Source organism: Pogona vitticeps, chromosome 6 (assembly GCF_051106095.1).
Source record: "Pogona vitticeps strain Pit_001003342236 chromosome 6, PviZW2.1, whole genome shotgun sequence".
Lineage (NCBI taxonomy): Eukaryota > Metazoa > Chordata > Lepidosauria > Squamata > Agamidae > Pogona > Pogona vitticeps.
In genome coordinates this window covers 87,274,133-87,296,503 of record NC_135788.1, presented here as the reverse complement: position 1 = coordinate 87,296,503, position 22,371 = coordinate 87,274,133, and the positions used below count along the sequence as shown (strand labels likewise).

Sequence of the window (22,371 nt, the reverse complement as noted above, 5' to 3'; positions counted from 1 at the left end):
ATATCGTGCTAGATATCCAAAATATATACTTCTTAGTTTTTTGTCTCATTTGGTATATTTTAAGTATTTTATACTTGATATGGGGAGCAGTTGAAGGTACTGGTTCATTTTGTTCATAGGAGAAGGATCTTGGTCAGATCAGACAGAGTGGGCAGAATCGCGCAAGGAGAATCCATGCCACAATCTTTCCTATTTCTAGCTTCAGTTTATATGGTCTGTCTCTGGATAGTTGGGATGAAGGGCTGCTAGCCTTCTTAAATGACCCCTGTCTTTGCATGTTGAATAGCAGTTGGATCACGCTTATCTCCTTGCTGTAACATGGATCATGTTCTGAGTTCTGTAGATCAGCCTACAGGCCAAGCAGTGGTGATAACGATGATCACCTTTTTCTGGTTAGTTTATTACTCCATTGTAAGAGTTAGAGGAACGTCACACATGCCCGTCTCACCCGCTTTTGGGTAGAGTGGGCGGCATATAAGTTAAACAAACAAACAAACAAACACTCCTCTCTAGAAATCAGCCCTCAGAGAGGTGGCCCTCCTGCTCTACTTCGCCACCCCTTTTCTCAGATATGTAGCCCAGTCTCTCCCAACCTGGCACCTTTCCAGATGTGTGGGATTACTACTCTCATCACTTTTGACTGGGATGGGGGGGCTTGCAAAGGCTTTTGTATATGCAGGCATCTTACGGCTTTTCTGTTTACCACCCTGTTCACCTGTGCTAAATGCTTCGGGATCTTTGTCTGACTCTTGCTCTCTTTCTCACAGGCCATCTCCTGCGCAGACGGACACCACTGTTGCCCCCTGGGCTCCCACTGCAGTGCTGACGGTCGATCCTGCCTACAAAGCAAGGGTACTTTGGAAGAGGGAGACCCAGCGTAACAATTAAATGCATGAAACATGGCAGTGAAAATTTATGTCCCGCTCTCCAAATAAACATTGGTTAGGAACCAAAAAGGAAAAACTCCACACCTGTCTGCTTGAAATGCTACAGGAGGCAGGGATGGCCAGTTCTCTGTAGGAAAACATTCAGTAAACTAAACCCATTTTCTAGGTCTTTGGGGAGGCGTTTCCCAGAGTGTGGAATGGTTATTTTATTTGGACAACAAATTACAGAATCCCCTAAAAGCTATGTTGAATGGGATTTTCTGGGAGTTATGCAAAAAAAGGAGCTTTCCCAAACTTTGGGGTTTTGCTAACCAAGACAATGCGAGCAGGTGCAGTACCTGCTCCGATGGGGCAAGCCATTGCCAAGGGTTAGGCATCACAGACCAAGACCGTATAGTCCGATGCTACCATTAGGACAATAGAGGCAGTCACTTTCAGGGGACCGATGCTGGGGGAGGGCATCCAGGTGTTGTAGGGGTTTCCCTCCCACCTTGCATCGCGCTCCCTAATAAAATGTACTGCCTTCAGGCACAGTATAGGGCAGCTCCTGGGTGTGGAATAACGATTCAGCTAAAAGTTGGGTGGAGTGGGGAGAGAAGTAGCAACTTTTTCTCTGCCTTAGGCAGCAGGGTGTTGTGGGCAAGCTGTTGTCAAAGACGGTCGTCTTTTTCACTATGCATAACAAAATCAATAAATAAAGAAATCTTTTGGCACTTTTATTTCATTGTGACGTTTAATGAATTGTGATGCACTTTGTCAGACACTGCATTGTTAGAATTGGTAAGAAATGCCCCCCTACGGTCCATAGCAGACCAGGCAGCATGGGTGCAGACAGGGATGAGATTTACTACAAAACTAGATGCCAGTTCCATCCCCATGTCTACTCTGGTGCTCATTACATCAACTGTAGCCTCAGGAGCATCTCAGTTTGGGCTGTAATGTGATCTATGCCACTCTTTGCCACAAAAGCCCCTCTCTATTATATATAGGGCAGGCAGGACAGTTTCTGCACAGAGGAGGAAATAGATATATTTGTGGCATCAGAAATGGCAGCACACAAAAGCTAGATGTCAAGATTTCTAGGCATGAACCATTGTTATGTTTGTAGCCATCATGATGTCTAGGCTGAATTTTGTAGAGCTATTGGTTTATTGCTTTTGTCAGTGAAAAAGGACAACTTGAGGAGGTAGGCAGTAGTGGCTTTCACAGGTTGCAAACTGAAAATGAAATCACTAGAATGTTCAAAAATTCGTTAAGACGTATAATTGCAAAAGTGGTTGTTTTGTGTTTGTCTGCTTGAATTTCCAGTTTCGACACCTGCCATAGTCAGTGCCGTTCAATGCCCGGACCATGAATCGGAGTGCCCCAATGATTCCACTTGTTGTATGATGCCCGATGGAACCTGGGGTTGCTGCCCTATGCCAGAGGTATGAAGGGCTGCATAAAAGAAGCAATGGGGGCAAACACAACATTAATGCTATCAGAGATTAGACCCATTGAAATGAATGGCAGTTAATAGTTACAGCTAAGCTGAGTCCCATTGGTAAGACTAATACTGGATGTAGGCTTATGTGATAATTGTTGGAGGATTTGCTAATTGAATATTTAACTTTTCCCATCTCAAGGGATTTAATTAGGTCAGGATGTCAGTTATCGAATCCTCCAAGACCCCTCACTAATAAACCTCACTTTGCCTTCTTCAATTCTGTCCCTTACTACTCTATACTAATTTGAGGAACAAAGACTGAAAAATAAAGCCTTTGCAACATTGGGGAAATAGCTGTCCAGCAGGGTCAGGGCACGTGTCAACCAGAAGATGCATCAGCGGGTCAGGTTGCACAATAGTGTGAGGAAGAGTCATAAGTTTGTATATTGAAAGAAAGACCACAGAAGAAGTCATGGGCAGAACTATTAGAAATACTTCTGGCAATAGCTCCCACCGCTGTTTTTCCAGCTCTGCTCTTGGATCACACGCAATCTGACTGTATCTTCCAGGGGAGGGTTTTCTTGGGCAAAGTGGAGCCCCCCCCCCTGACTTGTTGGATGGGGGAGCTGTGTGATGCAACGGAGTGCTGGCATCTCTTAGAAAGAAAAACTTGTAGAGCGCCATGGTTCCCCAGGGTGCAAGGAAATGGAGTCACACGCTGTAAGGCAGTGGTCCCCAACCTTGGGCTTCCAGGTGTTCTTGGACTACAACTCCCAGAATCCTTCACCACCACCTCTGCTGGCCAGGAGTTTTGGGAGTTGAAGTCCAAGAACATCTAGAGGCCCAAGGTTGGGAATCACTGCTGTAAGGCAGCTGTCCTTGGCCTGGAGTCCTCCAGATGTGCTAAACTACAACTGGCATCACTCCAGCCTGCTAGGTGGAAGATGATCAGAGTTGTGATCCAGCTCGTCTGGAGGGCTTCAGCTTGGGGAAGGCTGCTGTACAGAAATGGGGACTCTTATCTAGGAACATCTTCACTCCCCACTGTAAATATGGTTATTGGTAATAAAAAAATAGCCATCCTCGGAAGTGTCCCAAAGAAATGTCAGGACTGTTCCTACGGTCTTAAGGGGAGAGAAGAATGAATCCTCCCCCCCCCCACCTCAAGGGCTGTGACTAGGAAAAAAAGGCATGGCAGGATGGAAAAATCTTTGCCCACTGGCAGAATTACATTTTATACATGCATGCATACAGATATACATATATATAAAATGACCTGATTCTATCCTAAGAAAATTTGAATTCTGAACTACTCCCCAGTCTGCACAGTACATATATTTCTGTACGATTCAATCTGTTCCTGCTGCGTCCATTAGGAGGTAGCAAAATCTGAGGCTCAGCCTTTGTAAGAAGTCTTATTTTGTCACTTTTCTTGCCTATCTTCAGAGATTCTCCAGACATTTCCTGTGTGATTTCAAGCATGTGGCTTTACAATAAGAAAGGCTAGAAAACTCACTTTGGTGGTTGTTATTTTGAAGTAGCTCTGCATTTAGATTTCTTCCTTGCTATTCAAGTTCATTGTCATGCTGTTTTACACCAGAATATAAAGATTTTTTTAAAGAAAGCTGAATTCACTAAGAGTACCATAAAAATAATCGAACTGAAGCAGATCAAAAATAATAATACATTGCACTTCTTGACGAACTGAATTCTGGGGCCCTTGTCACGCATAGGAGAGCAGTAGGGACGGGTCGGGCTGGCACGCTGATCTCTGCCTTCTTTCTCTCCCCCCCCCTTCCCCAGGCATTCTGTTGTTCGGACAAGATCCACTGCTGCCCTCATGACACGACTTGTGATCTGGAGCATGAGCGGTGCTCTTCTGCCTCTGGGGAGCAACCTCTTGGCAAGAAGTTTCCCGCAAAGAAACGAGCCCAGGCATTAAGTACGGAAAGTGGGTGGCAGGGGATGTTATCGGGGTTGTCTCCAGTGGAAGGTCCTACCATTGGTGAGGCATTACATTTAGAATGCTGTGAAAGGGCAGCAAATATATTGATGGTCTCATTTATTATTATTGTATTTTTACTGTCATGGGGGGGGGGAGGCACTTCTGGAATTCTTTGCCTCTTGGTTCACTGCACTCTGGTTTAAGGGGCAAAGGTTTGCTGGTCTGGGTCAGGTTTTGATCCAGTGCTGACTCTCTCTCTTCAGGTTACCAGTGTAGTTAGAGGTCAGGAGTTCAGTTAACTGTTCATCTTCTCCATAGCAGCCTCTTCTCGTCTCTCATTCCTTTGTTTCCCTTTTCTTCTTAATTCTCCCTTCCCCAGGTTTGGCTCAGAAAAATATCTGCCCAGGTAATCACTCTACCTGTCCTGATCTTGCAACTTGCTGTCTCTTCCCAACTGGCCAGTATGGCTGCTGCCCCTTACAAAACGTAAGTATAAGATCAGAGTTAATCTCCTGGAGTCCGAGAGGTCCGGTACCTGGAGCCCAAGAATCTCGTATATGATACTGTTCCAGTGGCCAAAATCCAGTTTTGTTCATGTAAGGTTTGCTTAACTTGCCATGGCTAATTGCAGCTATTTAAGGAGGTGCCAGGACCGCATCTTGGTTTCATGGTTGGATATGTGACCCTGGCACATGACTAATCTATACCCCAGCACTGTGTCAATTAGCCACAAGTTGTGCAAACTACATGCTGAATTCAAAATGTGGCACCTCCATTTTAGAAAACGATTCAGGCATTGGTTTTGTAGTAAACAAATCGCCTGGAGGTAGGGGAATGGAATCTGCACCACCTGCGCTGCTGCACTTCATATGTAATTTGAATACGAAGCACCCATATCTAGACACAACCAAGAAATGATGTCTCTTACTCAGCTGCTCCTTTGTTTTACCCAGACTTGAGGACTCACACAAAAGGTCACTGCCTTCTTTATTTTCTTCATTTATTTATTAGTTACATCTGTATCCTGTTTTTTTCTCCAGTGAGCTCAAGGCTGCGTATGTGGTTCTCTTTTTCTCCTCACAACAACCCTGTGAGGGAGGGTCAGGCTGAGAGTGTGTGAGTGGCCCATGATTATACAGTGAGTTTCATGGTAAATCAAAATTTGAATCTGGCCCTACTGACTCTAAGTCCAGTACTCTAACCACAATGGTTTGTTGGCTCTGCTTCAGAAAAATTGCCATTTGATTTTCTGTGGCCCTTTTTGCTGGGAAACCTGGCTTGCCAGTTTTTAGCCAGGTTCTGGGCTTGATCATGAAGGTCCTGGCGTTCCACAGATTCAGTCCTTCATGTTGAACTAGGTGGAGGAGGGACTGCACTTTTGAAATGGCGACCCTCCAATTGTGGAATGTTTGATTTCTTGTTCTCCCGAACTTTTAATATCATCTTCATATTTTAATGTAAAGAAAGAAATTACATCTTGTTCCAGCCTTTCTCAACCTACTTCCCTCCAGATATGTTGGCTTGAGACTCTCCTGCTCCCAAGCCAGAGTCTAGCATATTTGCAGAGCCTCTGGAAGGGAGAGGCTGTTTTAGTTTTCTGCTTTTGTGGTGACTGTTGTGTCTTTTTCCCTTTTAGGTTGTAAAAGCAATGAAATGTAGCCTATAGTAGAGATGGGCATGAACTGGTGGTTCAGCGGTTTGTGCCTGTTTGTTTCTTGGCCAAACAGGTGTTTGGTGGTTTCAAGCTCTGCCTCCTCTGGCGGGCGCCCACTCAGAGGGCCTCTGAGTGGGCGCCTGCTGGAGGAGGTGAGGCTCAGAATCACTCAACACCTGTTCGGCTGAGAAACAAACCAGCACGAACCACTGAACCAGCAGTTCATGCCTATTTCTAGCCTAGAATATACAAAATGTTGCAGTCACAGGGCCAGTTAGGGAGCATTGAAAGTAATTGTACACACAAAAATGGTGCAAGGAATATTGGTGCCAGTCCACTCAGAGTAGAACTCCCCAGTTTTGGCATTTTTAAAAAGATTCCCCTTGACATTTAGTCCAGTCGTGTCCGACTCTAGGGGGTGGTGCTCATCCCCGTTTCCAAGCCATAGAGCCAGCGTTTGTCCAAAGACATTTTCCATGGTCTTAATTGTTTTAACGCTCTATGCATACACATTTTCAAACCTTGACAAGGTTGCTTTAGATCTCTGTAATCAGATTACTTTTTCCATTGTGGTTTTGGTTTATGTGTTCATTTTTCTATTTTGTTTTTTTAGGATATATTGTGAGTATATTTTATAGATGCTATGTTTTAAATGTCTGAAATAATTGACTATAAATTTTAAGTATTTCTTGTGGGCTAGAAGAGAATCCTTGTCATGGGATGGCTAACAAATGAAATTAAATACATAAGATTTGTAAGATGCTGCCAAAAAGTAGGTTTGTTCTGCTTGCATTGATTGGTGCCCACTTGTTAGAATCTGCCTGCCAAGCTTGGCCAAGAAAGGCAGCTCCTTACTGGCTCTGATGCCCACGACCTTCTGCTCTTTTCCCTGTTGTTTCACCAGGCAGTGTGTTGTGATGATCACCTTCACTGCTGCCCACAGGGCACCACATGCGATCTGTCACATTCTAAATGCACCATGACCTCTCGCTGGTCATGGCCCATCACCCGTCTCTCTGTGGACCTCCAAACAGGTAAGGAGAACTTGCTTGCATTGAGGAGTGACATCCTGAGAGAACTGTATGTGTTGAAATGAGGCTGTTAGAACCTGCCGTATTTTTCACTCCATAAGACGCACCTTTCCATAAGACGCACCAATTTTTTAGGAGAAGAAAACAGGAAAATATAATCTGTTTTCTTCGCTCCATAAGACGCACAGACTTTCCACCCCCCCTGTTTTGTGGGGAAAAAGTGTGTCTTATGGTGCGAAAAATACTATATCTGGATGGTGAGGACTTGATGTCAGGACTAACCTAGGATGCCAGTGGTTCTCCCTCACCTCAATGCTGTCAAGATGCATAATTTTAGTTTGACACCTGAGGCAGTAAGTCCCACAAGTACTTCTGCTTTCTCCTGGTAAACTTTTTTTTAAAGTACGATAACGAAAATGTATTAATGCACAATTTTATATCTTTCCATGACACCTCGCAATTTGCTGCCTGAGGTCTTGCCTCCCTCCGCTTAATGATAGGCCAGCCTCGGCCAAGGGTATGATGATGACATGATGAACATTCAGACTAGTGGAGAAAGGGGGCTAAAACATGAGGTAAAGAGTGGACTTGGTGATGTTTGTACCAGGTGAGGAGAGAGAGACAGTAATGAGGAGATCCAGAAGAAAGAATAGGCACAGGTACTGAATGAATTCTACATAACAATTTGTTTGTCACAATTCACCACATATCAAATATAGTTTGGGACACTGCATGCCTATGTTTTTCTCCTATTTGCTGTTGCTTCTTGTTGGTTGGTTTAGCTACCTTTTAAATTAAAGGATAAGTATTTTCCCCATGAACTGAGCTCCAAACTAGTTGCAGTCTACCTCCCCTTTTTGTTCTGAACTTCCTACTGCTTGGCTGGAAGAGGGTGTCCCTTGTTCTGAGAAGGCCAAAAATGTGTTTTAGTTAAAGCCTGGTGATAAGTTAAGAATATCAATTGCAGGATAATTACACTTAGGGAGGACTCTTTAACTTGGAAATGAAAAAAAGGAATATATGGTGGGCATGCATAAAGTTGTTTGTGGAGCAGCAAGAGTAGATAAGAAAAACTATTTATTTTCCTCTCCTAACACTGGAAACGGGGGTTATCCACAAACTGAATGTTGGAGAAGTTGGGACATACCCCGTTTCCCTGAAAATAAGCCCTAGTATGATTTTTTTTAGGATGCTTGTAATAGAAGGTAAAGGTTCCCCTTGACATTTAGTCCAGTTGTGTCCGACTCTAGGAGCCGGTGCTCATCCCCATCTCCAACCCGTAGAGCCAGCGTTTGTCCGAAGACAGTTTCCGTGGTCACTTGGCCAGCATGACTAGACACGGAACACTGTTGCCTTCCCACTGTGGTGGTACCTACTTATCTCCTCACATTTTTACATGCTTTCGAACTGTTAGGTTGTAATATAAGCCCTACCCCCAAAATAAGCCCTAGTTAAGTGCAACCTAGCCCTCCACTGTTGTGCAGCAATCAGAAGATGACATGACTGTGTTTGAATGTAGATTGTTGTACATGAAAAAAAATCCCCTAAAAATAAACCCTAATGCATTTCTGGAGCAAAAATTAATATAAGGCCCTGTCTTATTTTCGGGGAAACACAGTTTTAAAGGATATTCGTTTTCACAGTGCAGAGCTGGAATTTGCTGCCACAAGATGGCAGTGATGGCCCATGACTTGGATGGCTCTGGAAAAAGAATTAGATTTGGAGAGAGTGAGGCTAGCCATGGCTCCTAGTCTCTATGGTTATACAGTGGTGCCTCGCGCAACGGTCGCTCCGTAGAGCGACGAATCCGCGCAACGATGCCGTTTTTGTGATCGCAAATGCGATCGCAAAACAGCACCTAGATAGGGGGAAAATCACAGAGCGAAGGTCGGTAAGCGGTTCGCTTACTGACCTTCGCTTTGCGACCCGCCCATCAGCTGTTCGGCCACGTGCAGCGTTTTCGCGCCCTTGGTAAGCGAGGGGAGGGCACGAAAACGCTGCCGGAACAGCCGAAATGGCCGCACGCAGCGTTTTCGCGCCCTCTCCTCGCTTACCAAGGGCGCGAAAATGCTGCGCACGGCCATTTTGGCTGTTCCGGCGGCCATTTTGGACCTGCCAAACAGCTGATCCGCGGTCTCGCATGGCCGCGCGCAGCGTTTTCGCGCCCTCGTTCAGCGAGGGGAGGGCGCGAAAATGGCTGCCGGCCATCCAGGAACATCGCACAACAGTGAGTATTCGGCCGAATTGGAACGCATTAAATGCTATATAATGCGTTCCAATGGCTTTTTACTTTCCGTTGAGCAATGTTTCACACAGCGAGGGTTAATCCGGAACAGATTAACCTCGCTGTGCGAGGCACCACTATATGTTATCTCTTGTATCAAAGACTGTGTGTCCAAAGAGTTTGGAAATGTTAATTTTTTAGAATACAAAATCCAGAATCCTTGGCCATGTTGCTTCCCAAAAGTAATGTTTCTGAGTTCTGGTGTCAGTCTCAATTGCAGAAAAACTCTTGTCCTGCTTGTGGGCTTCCCTGACCCATCAACTTGGCTACTGTTAGTAACAGGATGCTAGACAAGAGAATCCTGTGGTCTAACTCAGCAGAGATCTGCTTATGTTCCCTGCAGCTCGTGATGTCGTTTGTGATCCAGAACACGCCTGCCCAGATGGAAACACTTGCTGCAGGACAGTCTCTGGCAAATGGGGGTGCTGCCCATTAGAAGAGGTGAGAAGGTTATCACCTGTCCCAGGGTACTGGTATATGGATGTGTAAGCCATAGTCGTGCTAGTGGCATATCCACTATGATCAAAAAGTAGCACTAGCTAGCGGGTGAATTGCATCCTTTACATACAGGAGGTCACCAGTTCAATTCTCCATATCTGCTGTTGTAAAGGATCACTAGCAGTAGACCTGGGAAGTAAGGGAACTAGAGTTGAGTGAAAGGCCAGATTCCTCCCACATATAGTCAATGGTGTAGTGATAAATTTGAAAGTGTGAGTATTCTTCATGATTAATGTTATAGCCAACCCCCTCCTCAAAAATAAAAAAAATCCTTATCAACAAGGTCTTTTGTAAATCTAATAGGTCTTAATTACCTAAACAGGACTAAAACACTTTTCAAATATTTTACATTGTAAGAGGGATGGCTTGGAAAAATATGCTGCTCAGTTTCTCTGCAAACAGCTGTAAGGATTGGAGCAAAGCTCAAAAGGAACGAGGAAGCCTGAAAGATGGCGAATGGTGTCATGCTTCTTGTAACTAAAATCCCAGGGCATTGACTCTGTGAGTCCTGGCTCCACTGAATCAATGGCCCTTTAGCTCTGGGGACCAGATGACAACACAGGATGCAGCCATGCCGACCTGACATCATTTAGTCCAGTGGCTTCTAACTTTGGGTAACCCAGGTGTTCTTGGACTGCAGTTCCCAGAAGCCTTCACCAGTAGCTGTTCTGGCTGAGGTTTTTGGTCCAAGAACCCCTGGCATTACCCAAGGTTGAAAACTACTGATTTAGTCCCTTGCTTAAAGTACTGAGTGGAACTAAGGACCCAGCTTTGCTCTTTCCTCCCTTTTCCTGTGTGGGGGGAAGGGGGGAGAGGCACTGTCAGCTGACGCATTGACATGCTTTCTGAACATGCAGCCAAAGTGGGGGAGGAGTGAACCAGGAAGGGGGATCCCTGCTGTTTCTATTTGCCAATTAGTGGGAGTAGGAGATTCCTCCATTATAGCCCCTAGATGTGGGATTGAAGATGCCTTCCCCCCCCCCAAATGTACAGATGACGAATGTCTGAGAGCCATATCATGCCTTCAGGGCAGAGGACCCCACTCCTGAAACTTCACTAAGGATTCCTTAAGAGTGCTTGCCAGTCAGCATGAGTTACTGTCTTTCAAGGACCCCGCCTCCCTGTATGGTTCAATAAAAAGCAACTTTGAATGTCTCCCACCCCAATAGTTCTGTGACTACGGGCTGCTCTGCCCTTTGTGTTGGTGTTCCCCACCCCCACCCCCAAACCAGGCTGTGTGCTGCGCAGATCACATCCACTGCTGCCCCAAGGGCTACCAGTGCAACGTGGAAATGGGCACCTGCGAGAAAGAAGAGAACCGAAGTGTCCCGTGGCTGCTGAAGACAGACGCAAGATCCACAGCCTCCTCTTCTGGCATGGCGGTGCCATGTGATCATCAGACGACTTGCCCAGATGGACAAACTTGCTGCCGCCTGGTGTCAGGGGCCTGGGGCTGCTGCCCAGTGCCACAGGTGAGAGAGGTGCCCCAAGTCCCACTCCATCCCTAGCAGAACAGATTCGGCATGCTGCTGCTGCTGAAGCATGTTGATTGTCATGTGCTTTCTGGTCTGTACTTGGATATGAAACTAAGAATGGAAGGTGGGCTTAAAACTAGCATGAGTATGCATCTGGATGCATACTCGTGGTTCCACTTTTGTCAGCTTTAAAATGGGTATGATCTCAAATGAGTACATGAACAGAAGAAAATACAGTGGTGCCTCGCTTGAAGAGGATAATCCGTTCCAGTGAAATCGCTGTAGAGTGAAATCCTCATCAAGCGAAATAAAAAAGCCCATTTGAAATGCATTGAAAACCAGTTCAATGCATTCCAATGGGCGAAATACCTCAGCATCCAGCTAAGATCCTCCATAGGGCGGCCATTTTCCGATGCCTGTGTAGCGAAAAATCCGTCCTGAACACAGTGGGGAGCCATTTTGAACAGCCGCGGCCATTTTGAAAACCCGACGATCAGCTGTTTTGATCGTCATAATGTGAAGAATCGGTTCCCGAAGCAGGGAACCGATCGTCGTAAAGTGGATTTTGCCCATTAAAACATCATTTTGCGATCACAATAGCGAAGCGGATTTGTCGTCAAGCGGGGTAATCGTTAAGCAGAGCACCAATGTATAGTTATAGATAAAGTCACACGTATCAATAGCTGCATCCTTGTAGCCAGTGTTTTATCTAGTTTGAGTTGCCGATTCCAATTCTTGAATTCTTTAGCCGAACCTATGGGTATCACATAGTAGCTGGTCATATTTAGTGGGATGGTTCAACATCATTAACGGGCAAGCATTCTTCACCATTGATTACGTTGGGAGCTGCAGTCCCAACAACATCTGGAGGGCAGCCCCCTTCTCATCCCTGTGTTCCTTTTGCTTCTGTGAACTGGGTTCTCTACTTTCTGCATAAGTAGGACAAGTCACAAATCTGGTGCTGTCTCATGTAACCAGACCTGCTTTGGGGTGTGGATTTGCAGCTGGGTATCTTGCAGGATCAATAATTTCTTGACTCCATATGTCAGGGCCAATTACAGGAAGGTTTTCTTCAGCACTTGCACATGTTCTCAGTCAGCCATTCCCAACCTGGCACCCTTGAAATAAGTTGGATTATAACTCCCATTATCCCCAGCCATGAAGGGAGTTTGTAGTCTACCACATCTAAAGGTACAATGTTTGGGAATATTGATTTCTACTGTATTCCTTCTCTTTTGGAGATGTCCAGGACTCCCACAATGGGAGAGGAGGTGTAAGGCCTGATTGTTTGGGGGATGAACTTGAAACCCCCAGTCCTTATTATGAACCTTTAGAATTTTGCTTGTCGCTCAAAAATATTGATATTGTTTTGAACTGTAACTTTGTCATTACAGAGCAAAGTACTTGTAATAAGCTCGGGTAATTGTGCTGTTTGTTCCATGTTACATCCAGGATCTGATTCCCTCCATACAGTCCATTAGAGTCAATAGTTCCTTCCAGCTGCCTGACTTCCATTTTCCCCTCCAGGCTGTTTGCTGCCCAGATCATGTCCACTGCTGCCCCAGCGGCTACCGTTGTGACCCATCACAGGGCAGTTGCCTCAAGAGTAGAAACAGTGTCCCTTGGCTGGAGAAGAAGCCAGCTATTGTTGCCGTCGCCTCTTCGAGCAGAGACACGAAATGCGATGATAAGACAAGCTGTGCGGATGGACAGACCTGCTGCCAGCTAGTGACAGGAGTGTGGGCCTGTTGCCCCTTCCCACAGGTTGGTGAGGAGGCAGCTCCAGGAACCCTGCTCCAAAAAAAAATGATGTGGTTTTGTTTGGTCTTGATTTTACTCTCCTTTTGGGCTGGCTTATCGGGCTGTCTTTGGCCAACAAAGAGGGAATAGCTCTTTTCTGTTCACTGGGGCCTCTGGTAAGGCCCAGCAATGTATTTTTTCCTGTTTGGGGAGCTAGTTCTGTTGGCCTGTGGATCTCTGGTGGAGACCATCCTCTGTACAGCTCCCCAGAGAAGCCAGCCATGGGTAAGTAGAAACAAAGTCTGCAAGCTTCACATCAGTAGGCAAGTGAACTAATGCCAAGGTGAAGGATCTGTTTCCTCTCAAGGGCCAAATTCAGTCTGGGAGAGGTTTCCAGGGGCCACATTTCAGTGCCGGGTGAGGTTAGAGGCAAAAGGGCAGGGGCCACTCGCACCAGTGTACTTTAACTGAAAGTTCTTGTGTGTAGGAACTAAGCCTTAGGGGAGGCGTTTCATCCCTTTCAAATAAGGGGGGGGGGAAGCCACCCTACAGAAAACAGTGATGTTGTGGGGAGGAGGATGTGGCCGTCTGGCTTGAATTTGGCCCTGGTGCGTAAGGTTTCCCGCCTCAATCTCCTTTGGTTCAGTTCAAGGTTCAACAGACATCAGGCCTGTACAGAAGCTACTTGGCTTCTTCTTTGATCTCTGAGATCTACCAACAGACTCCTGAGGTCCACCATGCAGTTGTTCAGCACAAGACAATAAGTGTGATCCTCTATTATGTGAAATAATCTTCCCGTGCCTTTGCAAGCTTACCTTTTTTTCTTTTTGCAAGCCTTCCCAGTTCAGTTCAGCTTTACAGTCTATTTTATGCTTAATGTTCAAACTGTGCCTTGGTTTTATGGGTTGGTTATGTTTTATACTACCTTGAAAAGTATGATCTTAAATATTCATGAGTAAGTACTAGAACCGGGCATAGTTCACAATCTTTCATCAATACACAGTTCTGATTACCAGACACTTTTCTTGCAGCAGGGTGATTTAAACTAGCTGGAGGGAGCAGAATGGGGGCTTTGTTGCTGCTGGTAAGTGATGGGGAATCATAAATCCTTGCCCAGCTACTTCAGGTCATGCAGAGATCTGCTTTGCCACGAAGTGGGCAGAGTACAATCCACTAGATGTTGTTGGACTCCAACTCCCATCAGCCCTGGCTGACATAGCCAGTGATGAGAAATGTTGGGTCTTGCAGTCGAGTGATTTGCGGAGGTCCAGGCCTGGCCCACTCTTGTCACTACAACTGTTCCCATAAACCGGAGGCCAGCTGGACCATGAGCTTCTGGTTTGTTGTGTCTTCCCTGTAGGCAGTCTGCTGCAAGGACCATGTGCATTGCTGCCCTAACGGCTACAGCTGCAACGTCCAGCGCAGTGCCTGTGTGAAGAGTTCGGCCTCTTCACAGCTGATCTCGCTGGCTCCCGTTCGGGCAAGGCAGGTTGAGGATGTGAAGTGCGATGACAAAACCAGCTGCAAAGATGGGCAGACCTGTTGCCAACTGGCCTCGGGCGAATGGGGGTGCTGCCCTTTCCCACAGGTCAGTAGGTTTGGGAGAGCAGCAAGAGTCGAGATCTTGATCGGAGGGCTTGGGAGAGGCCAGCTGGAGCCCTTGAGAGGTTTAGGACTATCTATCATATGTATTCCAGCCAATAAAGCCCAGGGATTATGGGAAGTGCAGTCCAGAAAATCAGGAGGCCACTGGGAGAAGATTTTAGTCTCAGTTTAAGAACGAATGAGTAATGCTGAAACCTAGCAAGATCTCTTTTTTTTAATGTTAGAGGAAAATTCCACTAAACATTTCTATTTGCTACACCTCATCACAGCTGAGCATGATGGTTGGTTAATTTCTGGACACAGGAGAGTCAAGAATTAAAGCTTTTTGAAAATCTGCATCACCTAACCCATCTTCTCTGCATTTTTGGACTATAGCTCCCAGAAGCCCCATCAAGCTTTTCTGGAGTGATTATATTTTGTCTTTTGTGACTCTCTTTGCTGTTTTCACTGGCAGCCTTTGGCTACCCAGTAATGATGATTCTTGTCGGATGCCCATGTGTCTTGCAGCTGGAGTAGCGTGGTCTGCAGGCTTCTACGGTGGTTGTAGCAAGAGGAACTGGATCTCCCAAGTAGGATGAAATATCCTCCTTTGTAGGGGTGCCTCTTTCTGAGCGTGTGTGATCTTGGCGGGAAGGGAAGGGAAAGGCGAAGGGGTTGTGGGTCACAAAGTTACAGGCTAGAGAGCGAAGGAAGGAGTTAAGCCGAGGGGAGGCTGTGCCCTGGGATGAACCAGATCAGAGCTTTTCATCGAGGCCAGATGGTATTGTCTCACCTTCCAGAACTCTCTGTCTGCCTTGCAGGCTGTCTGTTGTGCAGACCGTGTGCATTGCTGCCCCAACGGCTACACCTGTGATCCATCCTCAGGCACCTGCCAGGAGTCATCGCACTCCCTCCCTTGGGCACCTAAACATCCTGCCCGTATGACTCAGATCCGTGGCATCCGCTGCAATGATACGGTCAGTTGCGAGGAAGGGCAGACCTGCTGCAAGGGGGTGTCGGGTGCTTGGAGCTGCTGCCAGCTGCCCAACGTGAGTACAGCCAAGGTTTCCTGTCTATGGTTTCCTGCTCTGGTGCAGCACAGGGTGCCAGAACATCACCCTTTCCGCTGTAGAGGATATTTCTGGGCACCTCTGGTTTCTTGCAATATGTGACAGGCCATATCTTTTCACATAGTACCTTCAGTCAGACACAGATGTATTAGAAAATAGGGTAGAGGGCTGAGGTTGGGCCGTTGGCAGCCAGTATGACCAAATACAGCCAGGCTGAGCAATACATCCCCAGGCCACATATGTCTTGTCTTTGCGAGGAAGGGCAGGCTTCCAGTGATCCCCACCAAATATGGGTATCTTGGTGAAACAAAATATCTGTATTTTAGCAATGTAATAAGGTGTACAAGGGAATGCAGATCTAGTTTTCAAGCTGAAGTCTCCTGGAAGTGCTGTTCATCCGAAAACAGGGAGAATGCACTTTGTTTTTTGAAGGCAAGTCATGAAGAGGGCAGTGGCAGGATATGCCCCCCATAGGGTTTAAGGGGGGCACTGCCACCCATCTGTGGAAGCAGCACACCTCTGAAGTACAGGGAGAGGTGTAGAAGCAGTGGCAATGGGAAAGAGCCAGTTGTCCAGAGAACCAAACTTTGGCTGCCTGGAAAGCATGGGTCATAGAATTTAACAGTGTTGCTGGTGTGAATAGAGCAAGGTACGCCCTTTTAAAGTAAGTCAGCAGTCAAAAATATGACCCAGATGCTATGCTGAGAAAAGCCAGTTGTACTTCCGGCAAAATGACTGTGCCAGGAAGTGATGTCAGCTTCCAAGACCAGTTCTTACGTTTTTGATTATTGCTGTCTTCCTTCACTCCATCACTTAATTCAGGAATGTTAAGGTGTACCAGATCTTAGATCATAGAGAAATCCAAAGCTAGAAACACTTGTTTCTTTTTTATATTGCAATACCTAGAATTCCCATGTCAGCATACAGCAGACCTGCACAGCAAGCTGGACTATGTACGGAGACTGCAAAAGGGAGGGGCTGGGTGGCAGCTATGATAGAGGGAGGATTGATGCCAGCTAAAGAACGAGCCACTGGAGGGAACATTCCTGCCCTTCTAGTGGAATGTCTGCCACTCAGAAGCATTTAGGGCAATCAAAGCCATTTTAAGGCCATCCCAAAATAGGTAGCGCTTCTAACTTTTTATTTGTTAACTCTCGTATTCTGCATACTGTGCAGCTGTTTTTGTGGAAGTGGTTCTTTTGACTGAGGTAAGAAGGCAAAAAGGGTAAGTTGTGTCTTCATTAGCATAGTTTTGTTTTTTGAAAAAGGAAACGAAACCAGAAATGCCCTTTCATATATTAGGCAGCTGTGTGGCTAGGTCAAGAATGGCTGCGCCCCTCTTTTGAGCCCCCAACTAAGGCTGGTCTCTCGGTTTTGCAGGCTGTTTGCTGTGATGATCACCAGCACTGCTGCCCTTCGGGCTACACCTGCAATGTGGCAGCCCAGACTTGTGAGAAGCAGCAAGAGGCTGGGGACCTCGCTTCGGGCGGTCTTTTGATGGCTTCACGTCTTTCCACATCCAGCCGGGATGTGTCCTGTGGTGATCAGCACTACTGTCGCGATGGCCAGACCTGCTGTGAGGCTAGCTCGGGTGGGTGGGCCTGTTGCCCCTACGACAAGGTCAGTGACCAGGCTGTGGAGTTTTGAGGGAGAAGTGTTTGTAGTGAGAAACGGATGGATGAAGTTTCAAGCAGGGTGGCCATCTTAGTTTAGAAGAGACCAGAAATGATTAGGGTGGCCGTTTTAGTTTAGAAAAAGGTGGGACTTTCCAGCAATGGCTTCCAGAGTCTAGCCACATCTGCTTCTTACCACACTGCACATTGAGAAGTTAATCTAAATTTTCTAACAGTATAACAGATGTAATCATCATCCCCTCCATGGGCACAGGCCTTGTTGAGGCAGAGGGGCTTGTGTGCTTCAATGAGGTTGAGAGCTATTCTGAAAGGTCTCCCAAGCCAGACAGGTCTCAGCTGAAAAGCCAGACCAACTGTGCCCACCAACCATCAACTATGATGAAAGGAAATAAACAGAAATCCATACTGGATTGGTTGTTGCCTGGGTTAACAAGCACCATGTCAGATGCTATAGCCCCTGGGCATGTGGTGACAAATGGGTTGCAGGGTTCAGCCGACCCTGTTGAGGAACCAGGATGGGCTGCTGCAAAGCTACTGGAACAATGTAAACACAAACCTTGGAGTCTCACCAGAAATTGAGAAATTATGAAATGTTATTACAAGGTGAACCCAATATCTCATGGTTTTCAAAAAAAGGATGATAGAAATTTGGAAAAGGAGACACCCAAGTAGTGACATAACTAAACTATGATTAATGGACCAGAGAAGATGTATCATCTGGAGTAAAGTGTTTTCAGAACTAAAATTGCAAAAACTAGAAAAGGTGGCAAAATCAGCACAGAACAATGACTATAATATGGAAGACAAATGGAGGGTAAAGGTAGACACAATAATGGAAGAAAATGTGTCAACAGAGGAACAACTTATGGAACAACCCAGAAATTATGAATTGACAGAACAGCAAACAACACTGAGGGGGAAAATGGTAACCCATATTAGCCAGAACACAGAAAGACCAAGGTTCCCCAATTTGCGCCAATTACAAAGTAAACCAGTAAAAGATGTACTGAATGATGCATATGTTGTCATCAGAACAATCCCAACCAATACGCTAAAGGAAACAAAAAAGCTGATGTGTAGCACAGCTACCATAATAACCATGGAATGTGGTTACAAGCTTAAAAAACCCCAGAAAACCCATGGCACCCCAAAATGGAAAATTTGGCTAGAAAGAAAAATAAATTGTATGCAGTCATTAGCAACTTAAAAGACTTGAGAAAGATTCATAACTTAAAATGAAAAAGTAAAAGCCAGGCTTTGCAAAATATATGACCTAGAAAAGAAAACAATTGTTGAAACTATGGAAGAATTAAAATAATTGATAACAGCTACAGCAAAGAAAATTGAAAGATATGATGGATGCTTGAAACAGTATAGAGAAAACATGCAATTTTGAAATAACCAATGATTATTCTATACATACATTAATTATGAAATTAATGTGTCCTCCAGGACGTTATGTAATGCAGAAATTTCATAAACCAATACATAGATTGCGTTAGGAATGGGGGCAGCGCTAGAAACCTCCAGGCGCAATACATCCTGGGGAGAACCCTTTCGTACAGTGGAAAAAACATAAACCGGGGCATTATTTTCTATGGATTTTGGTTTGTAAACCAAAAATTACATAAAGCAAAGCTTTCGTAAAGTGAGGTACCGGTGTAACTAGGAGAAAATGCAGAGCAAAATAAATTAGGGCCATGTAAAGATGATGCTCTAAAAGTTTGGAAAGAAATGTGGGAAAGCCCAACTGGACATAACAAACATGCCTCATGAATTAAAGATATCTGTAAAGAAACTCAAGGAAAATTAATTGATGATATTGTAATAACAACTGAAATGATTAAGAGGCAAGTAAAGGCTGTGAAAAATTGGAGTGCACCTGGTCCAGATGAGCTGCACGGACTTTGGTTAAAGTCTCCATCAGCATATAGCAGTGCAATTTAACCACTTACTTCAAAATTCTACAACTAAAGACTGGATGACAACAGGCCACACATTTCTGATAATAAAAGATAATCAAAAGGGCAATGCACCCAGTAATTATCAACCAATTACGTGCCTTCCAACAGTGTTCAAGCTTGAGTACTTGCAAGACCAATATATAATTACTTAACTGAAAACTCCCTATACCCAACTGAACAGAAAGGGAACTTTAAAAAGTCAAGAGGCACAAAAAATCAGCTGCTTATTGATAAAATGATACTGAAGAATGCAAAAAAATTAAAAACAAACGTTAACGTGGCCTGGATAGAATATAAAAAGGCATTTGATGCATTGCCACACAGCTGTATTAACACATGCCTAAAAATGTTTGGGATTAGTAAAAACATTTAGAAGCTCCTCAAGAAAAGCATGGAAAAATATAAAACTGTCTTAATGGCCCATGGTGAAGAAATTGGGAAAATTAGCATCAAAAGAAAAATATTTGAGGGGGATCCTTTGTCACCACTGCTGTTCAACATCTCACTACACTTCTCTCACACACACACGACACACACACAGTAAACATTTTGAGTGGGGGATTCTGGGAGTTGTCTAAAAAAAAATCTGTTGATACAGCTGTGTGATGGTTCCAGATCTGTTTTTCTTTCCATCTTTATTTCATGTTCCTGATCACTTCTGGTTTGTTTTTTAACAGTAATTTCGTATGAGAGGTTCAGTTAGGGCAAGACAGAAATTTGAAAAAGAATGCATTTCATCAGCAATCTGCCATTGTAATGTGCTCTGTGATGCAGGCCACTGGTGCCTGTCAGCTACTGGGTTGTTGTTGTTGTTGTTTTGCCATAAATCTAGGCTTATGAACACTCATTTTTTCCAATGGGAAGCAAAAAAACACACCAAAAAACAAAAAAAATCACCCTTTCCCTCTCTTTCTTTTCTCCTCCCTCGCCCCACCCCCTCCGCCACCCAACCTTGCAGGGATCCTGCTGTACCGACCGGCGCCACTGCTGCCCAGCTGGCTTCCGTTGCTCCCGTTCTGGCTTTGAGTGCTACAAGAAGTGGCCTCCTCGTTGGGACGTGGGTGCCTTCTCCCCTCGCTCTGCCCCCTCGCGCCCATTGCTCTGAAGTGCCTTCTGGGGTGGATGTGCCCCCTTCTCGGGTAGGGGTTGGAGTAACCAGCACTGCTTTTTTCAAGGAGTGGAGGGCACTTCCGTCAAGCGGCTGTTCTGAGCCTTGGGAAACGGCTGTTTTCCCACACTTGGCATTCATGCGGATGGAAGAGGCTGCTTTCTTTTCCTGCTTTCAAATGTAGCCCCAAAGAACAAGCCCCCTGTCCTGTTTCCAGGCCGCCTCCGAGGTCCCTAATTCACTGCCATGCCCAGAATCCCCGTGGCTACAGCATGGACTCTGGAAGTGCTGCCCTCTTTAGCTTTTCCTAAAAGCTGTGGGTTGTCTTTTTTCTTCTTCTGCCTCTTCTGTTGCACACCGTCTTTAAGAAAATATTGTTTTGTTTAATTTTTTTTACATGTTCTTTTCCTTAAAAAAAGATGACGAGGGGAATTTATTTTTTCCTGACACTGGCTTGGCAGGGTTTGAGGGGTTTTGTTGTTGTTTTAGTTCTTCTTGGGGCACCCTTTGCCCTCCCTGCCCTAGAGGCGCATTGTCCCTCCATAGCCTGTGGATGGCATCACTTCTGTTTTGCCACCGTCCATCCCTTCTGTCAAAGTCACCGTGCTTGTGAAAGAACAAACTCCACTCTGAGGTGATACTTTTATAGCCAACTGAAAATAAGCATCGCCTCAATAGAGAATTTGTGCTGTGCCAACCCAGCCAGTGCTACCTTTGTTTGGAAAATTCCAGAGATCAATGGAACTCAAGCATCCTGAACTACTGGGAACTGAGAGTGGCTACAGAAGCATTCCTTCCCTGCAGCTCATACCTGACATTTTGTAGCATTTCCCAGTGGCCTTTTCATGCACCCTCCATCCATTTTCTATGAGGCCTGGCACTCCTGCAAGGAGGTGTTCAGTTCGGTGCTGGGATAAGACGGGGACAAACGTGTGTGCCTGGTTTTCTGTCACCCTAGGCTTGGATTTTGCCATCAGAGGCAGTCTGTTGCCTCTTACAACTTGCAATGCAGGTACTGTGGTACCCTGTATCTTGCACTGTGGTACGCTGCATCTCCCCTGCAAGAGGAGGCAGAACTGGTTCGTACTCTCGCCTTTCACACACTCTCTCAATCAGAACCTCCATGTATGGAGGACAGAAGATTATTTCTTTTTTGTTATTGTCGTTGTTGGCAAACTTTGATTGAACATGCAAGAGTGGAATATTCTAATAAATGGGCTGATTTAAACATTTGTTTGTTTGTTTATTGCATTTTTGCACCACCCATCTAGTCAACTGACTACAAGTTGACTGTGTGATGCATGGGAATTCAAATTTCACAAGACATACGTGGGTCTAACACTTAACATAAGACATGTTTACTACTACTCCTTGAAACACCCACTTGCATGTGCCCACCAGGTTTCTCGAATAAATCAAACGACAGAATGGAACTATTTCAAACTTTTGTCTGTCCTTTACCCAACCACAGTGAGAGGGGAGGCACTTTGAGTGGCAGCCAAAATGTTTGTCTCTCTGTGTGTAGACCAGGGATGAGAAGCATGTGGTGCTCCATATACTGTTGGGTGGCAGTTCCCACTGTCTTTCAGTTGGCTGTGCAGCCTGGAGCTGGCGAGTGAGCATGAGCATCTGAAGGGCTGTTAGCCGGTTCTGATACACTTGGTATAATACCATTCATCGTTTGCCTTGTATTCCATGTGTGTGTTTTTATTACCTCTGCCACAACCCTTTCTGCTCCTGTTCCTCCTGTGTGCAGGAAGGCGGATGCAGACCTAGGCTCTTAACTCGGGCCAACAAAACTTTAAATGGCTAACAGGACCAAACCATAAACAGCTGCCAGCAGATACCTGGAAGTTAACTGCACTCTCAGTCTCTTCCACAGTCCAAGGTTAGTGTCTATGGCGAGGAGCCCTTCTCATCCATCAAGTCCAGGAACTCCCCACAGGTGAGACAGGCAAAGGGATGCTGAATCCAGGCAGTTCTGTCCCTGCAAGCAGGTGGTGAAGGCACCTTCCCCTGCTAAATCTCCTTGCCCTTTGTCTCTGCCACCCTGTGTACCTGGTGGAGGCTC

At 45.6% G+C, this 22,371-nt stretch overlaps 1 protein-coding gene across 2 annotated transcripts in view; it reads left to right on the top strand.

The window, feature by feature from the left end:
* The window catches only part of GRN (granulin precursor), a 32,283-nt gene extending 10,755 nt beyond the window's left edge, over nucleotides 1–21,528 (top strand). The window contains exons 4-15 of one of the 2 annotated variants that reach the window (XM_020797990.3): nucleotides 768–852; nucleotides 2,196–2,314; nucleotides 4,117–4,255; nucleotides 4,638–4,744; nucleotides 6,817–6,946; nucleotides 9,571–9,668; nucleotides 10,958–11,197; nucleotides 12,728–12,964; nucleotides 14,301–14,528; nucleotides 15,346–15,573; nucleotides 16,975–17,214; nucleotides 20,151–21,528. In XM_020797990.3, coding sequence (XP_020653649.3) covers nucleotides 768–852; nucleotides 2,196–2,314; nucleotides 4,117–4,255; nucleotides 4,638–4,744; nucleotides 6,817–6,946; nucleotides 9,571–9,668; nucleotides 10,958–11,197; nucleotides 12,728–12,964; nucleotides 14,301–14,528; nucleotides 15,346–15,573; nucleotides 16,975–17,214; nucleotides 20,151–20,297 — 1,998 coding nt within the window. In that variant the 3' untranslated portion in view covers nucleotides 20,298–21,528. The remainder of the gene's footprint in view (nucleotides 1–767; nucleotides 853–2,195; nucleotides 2,315–4,116; nucleotides 4,256–4,637; nucleotides 4,745–6,816; nucleotides 6,947–9,570; nucleotides 9,669–10,957; nucleotides 11,198–12,727; nucleotides 12,965–14,300; nucleotides 14,529–15,345; nucleotides 15,574–16,974; nucleotides 17,215–20,150) is intronic. The other variant, XM_078377788.1, reaches the window with a different exon arrangement.
* Nucleotides 21,529–22,371: the final 843 nt, after the last annotated feature.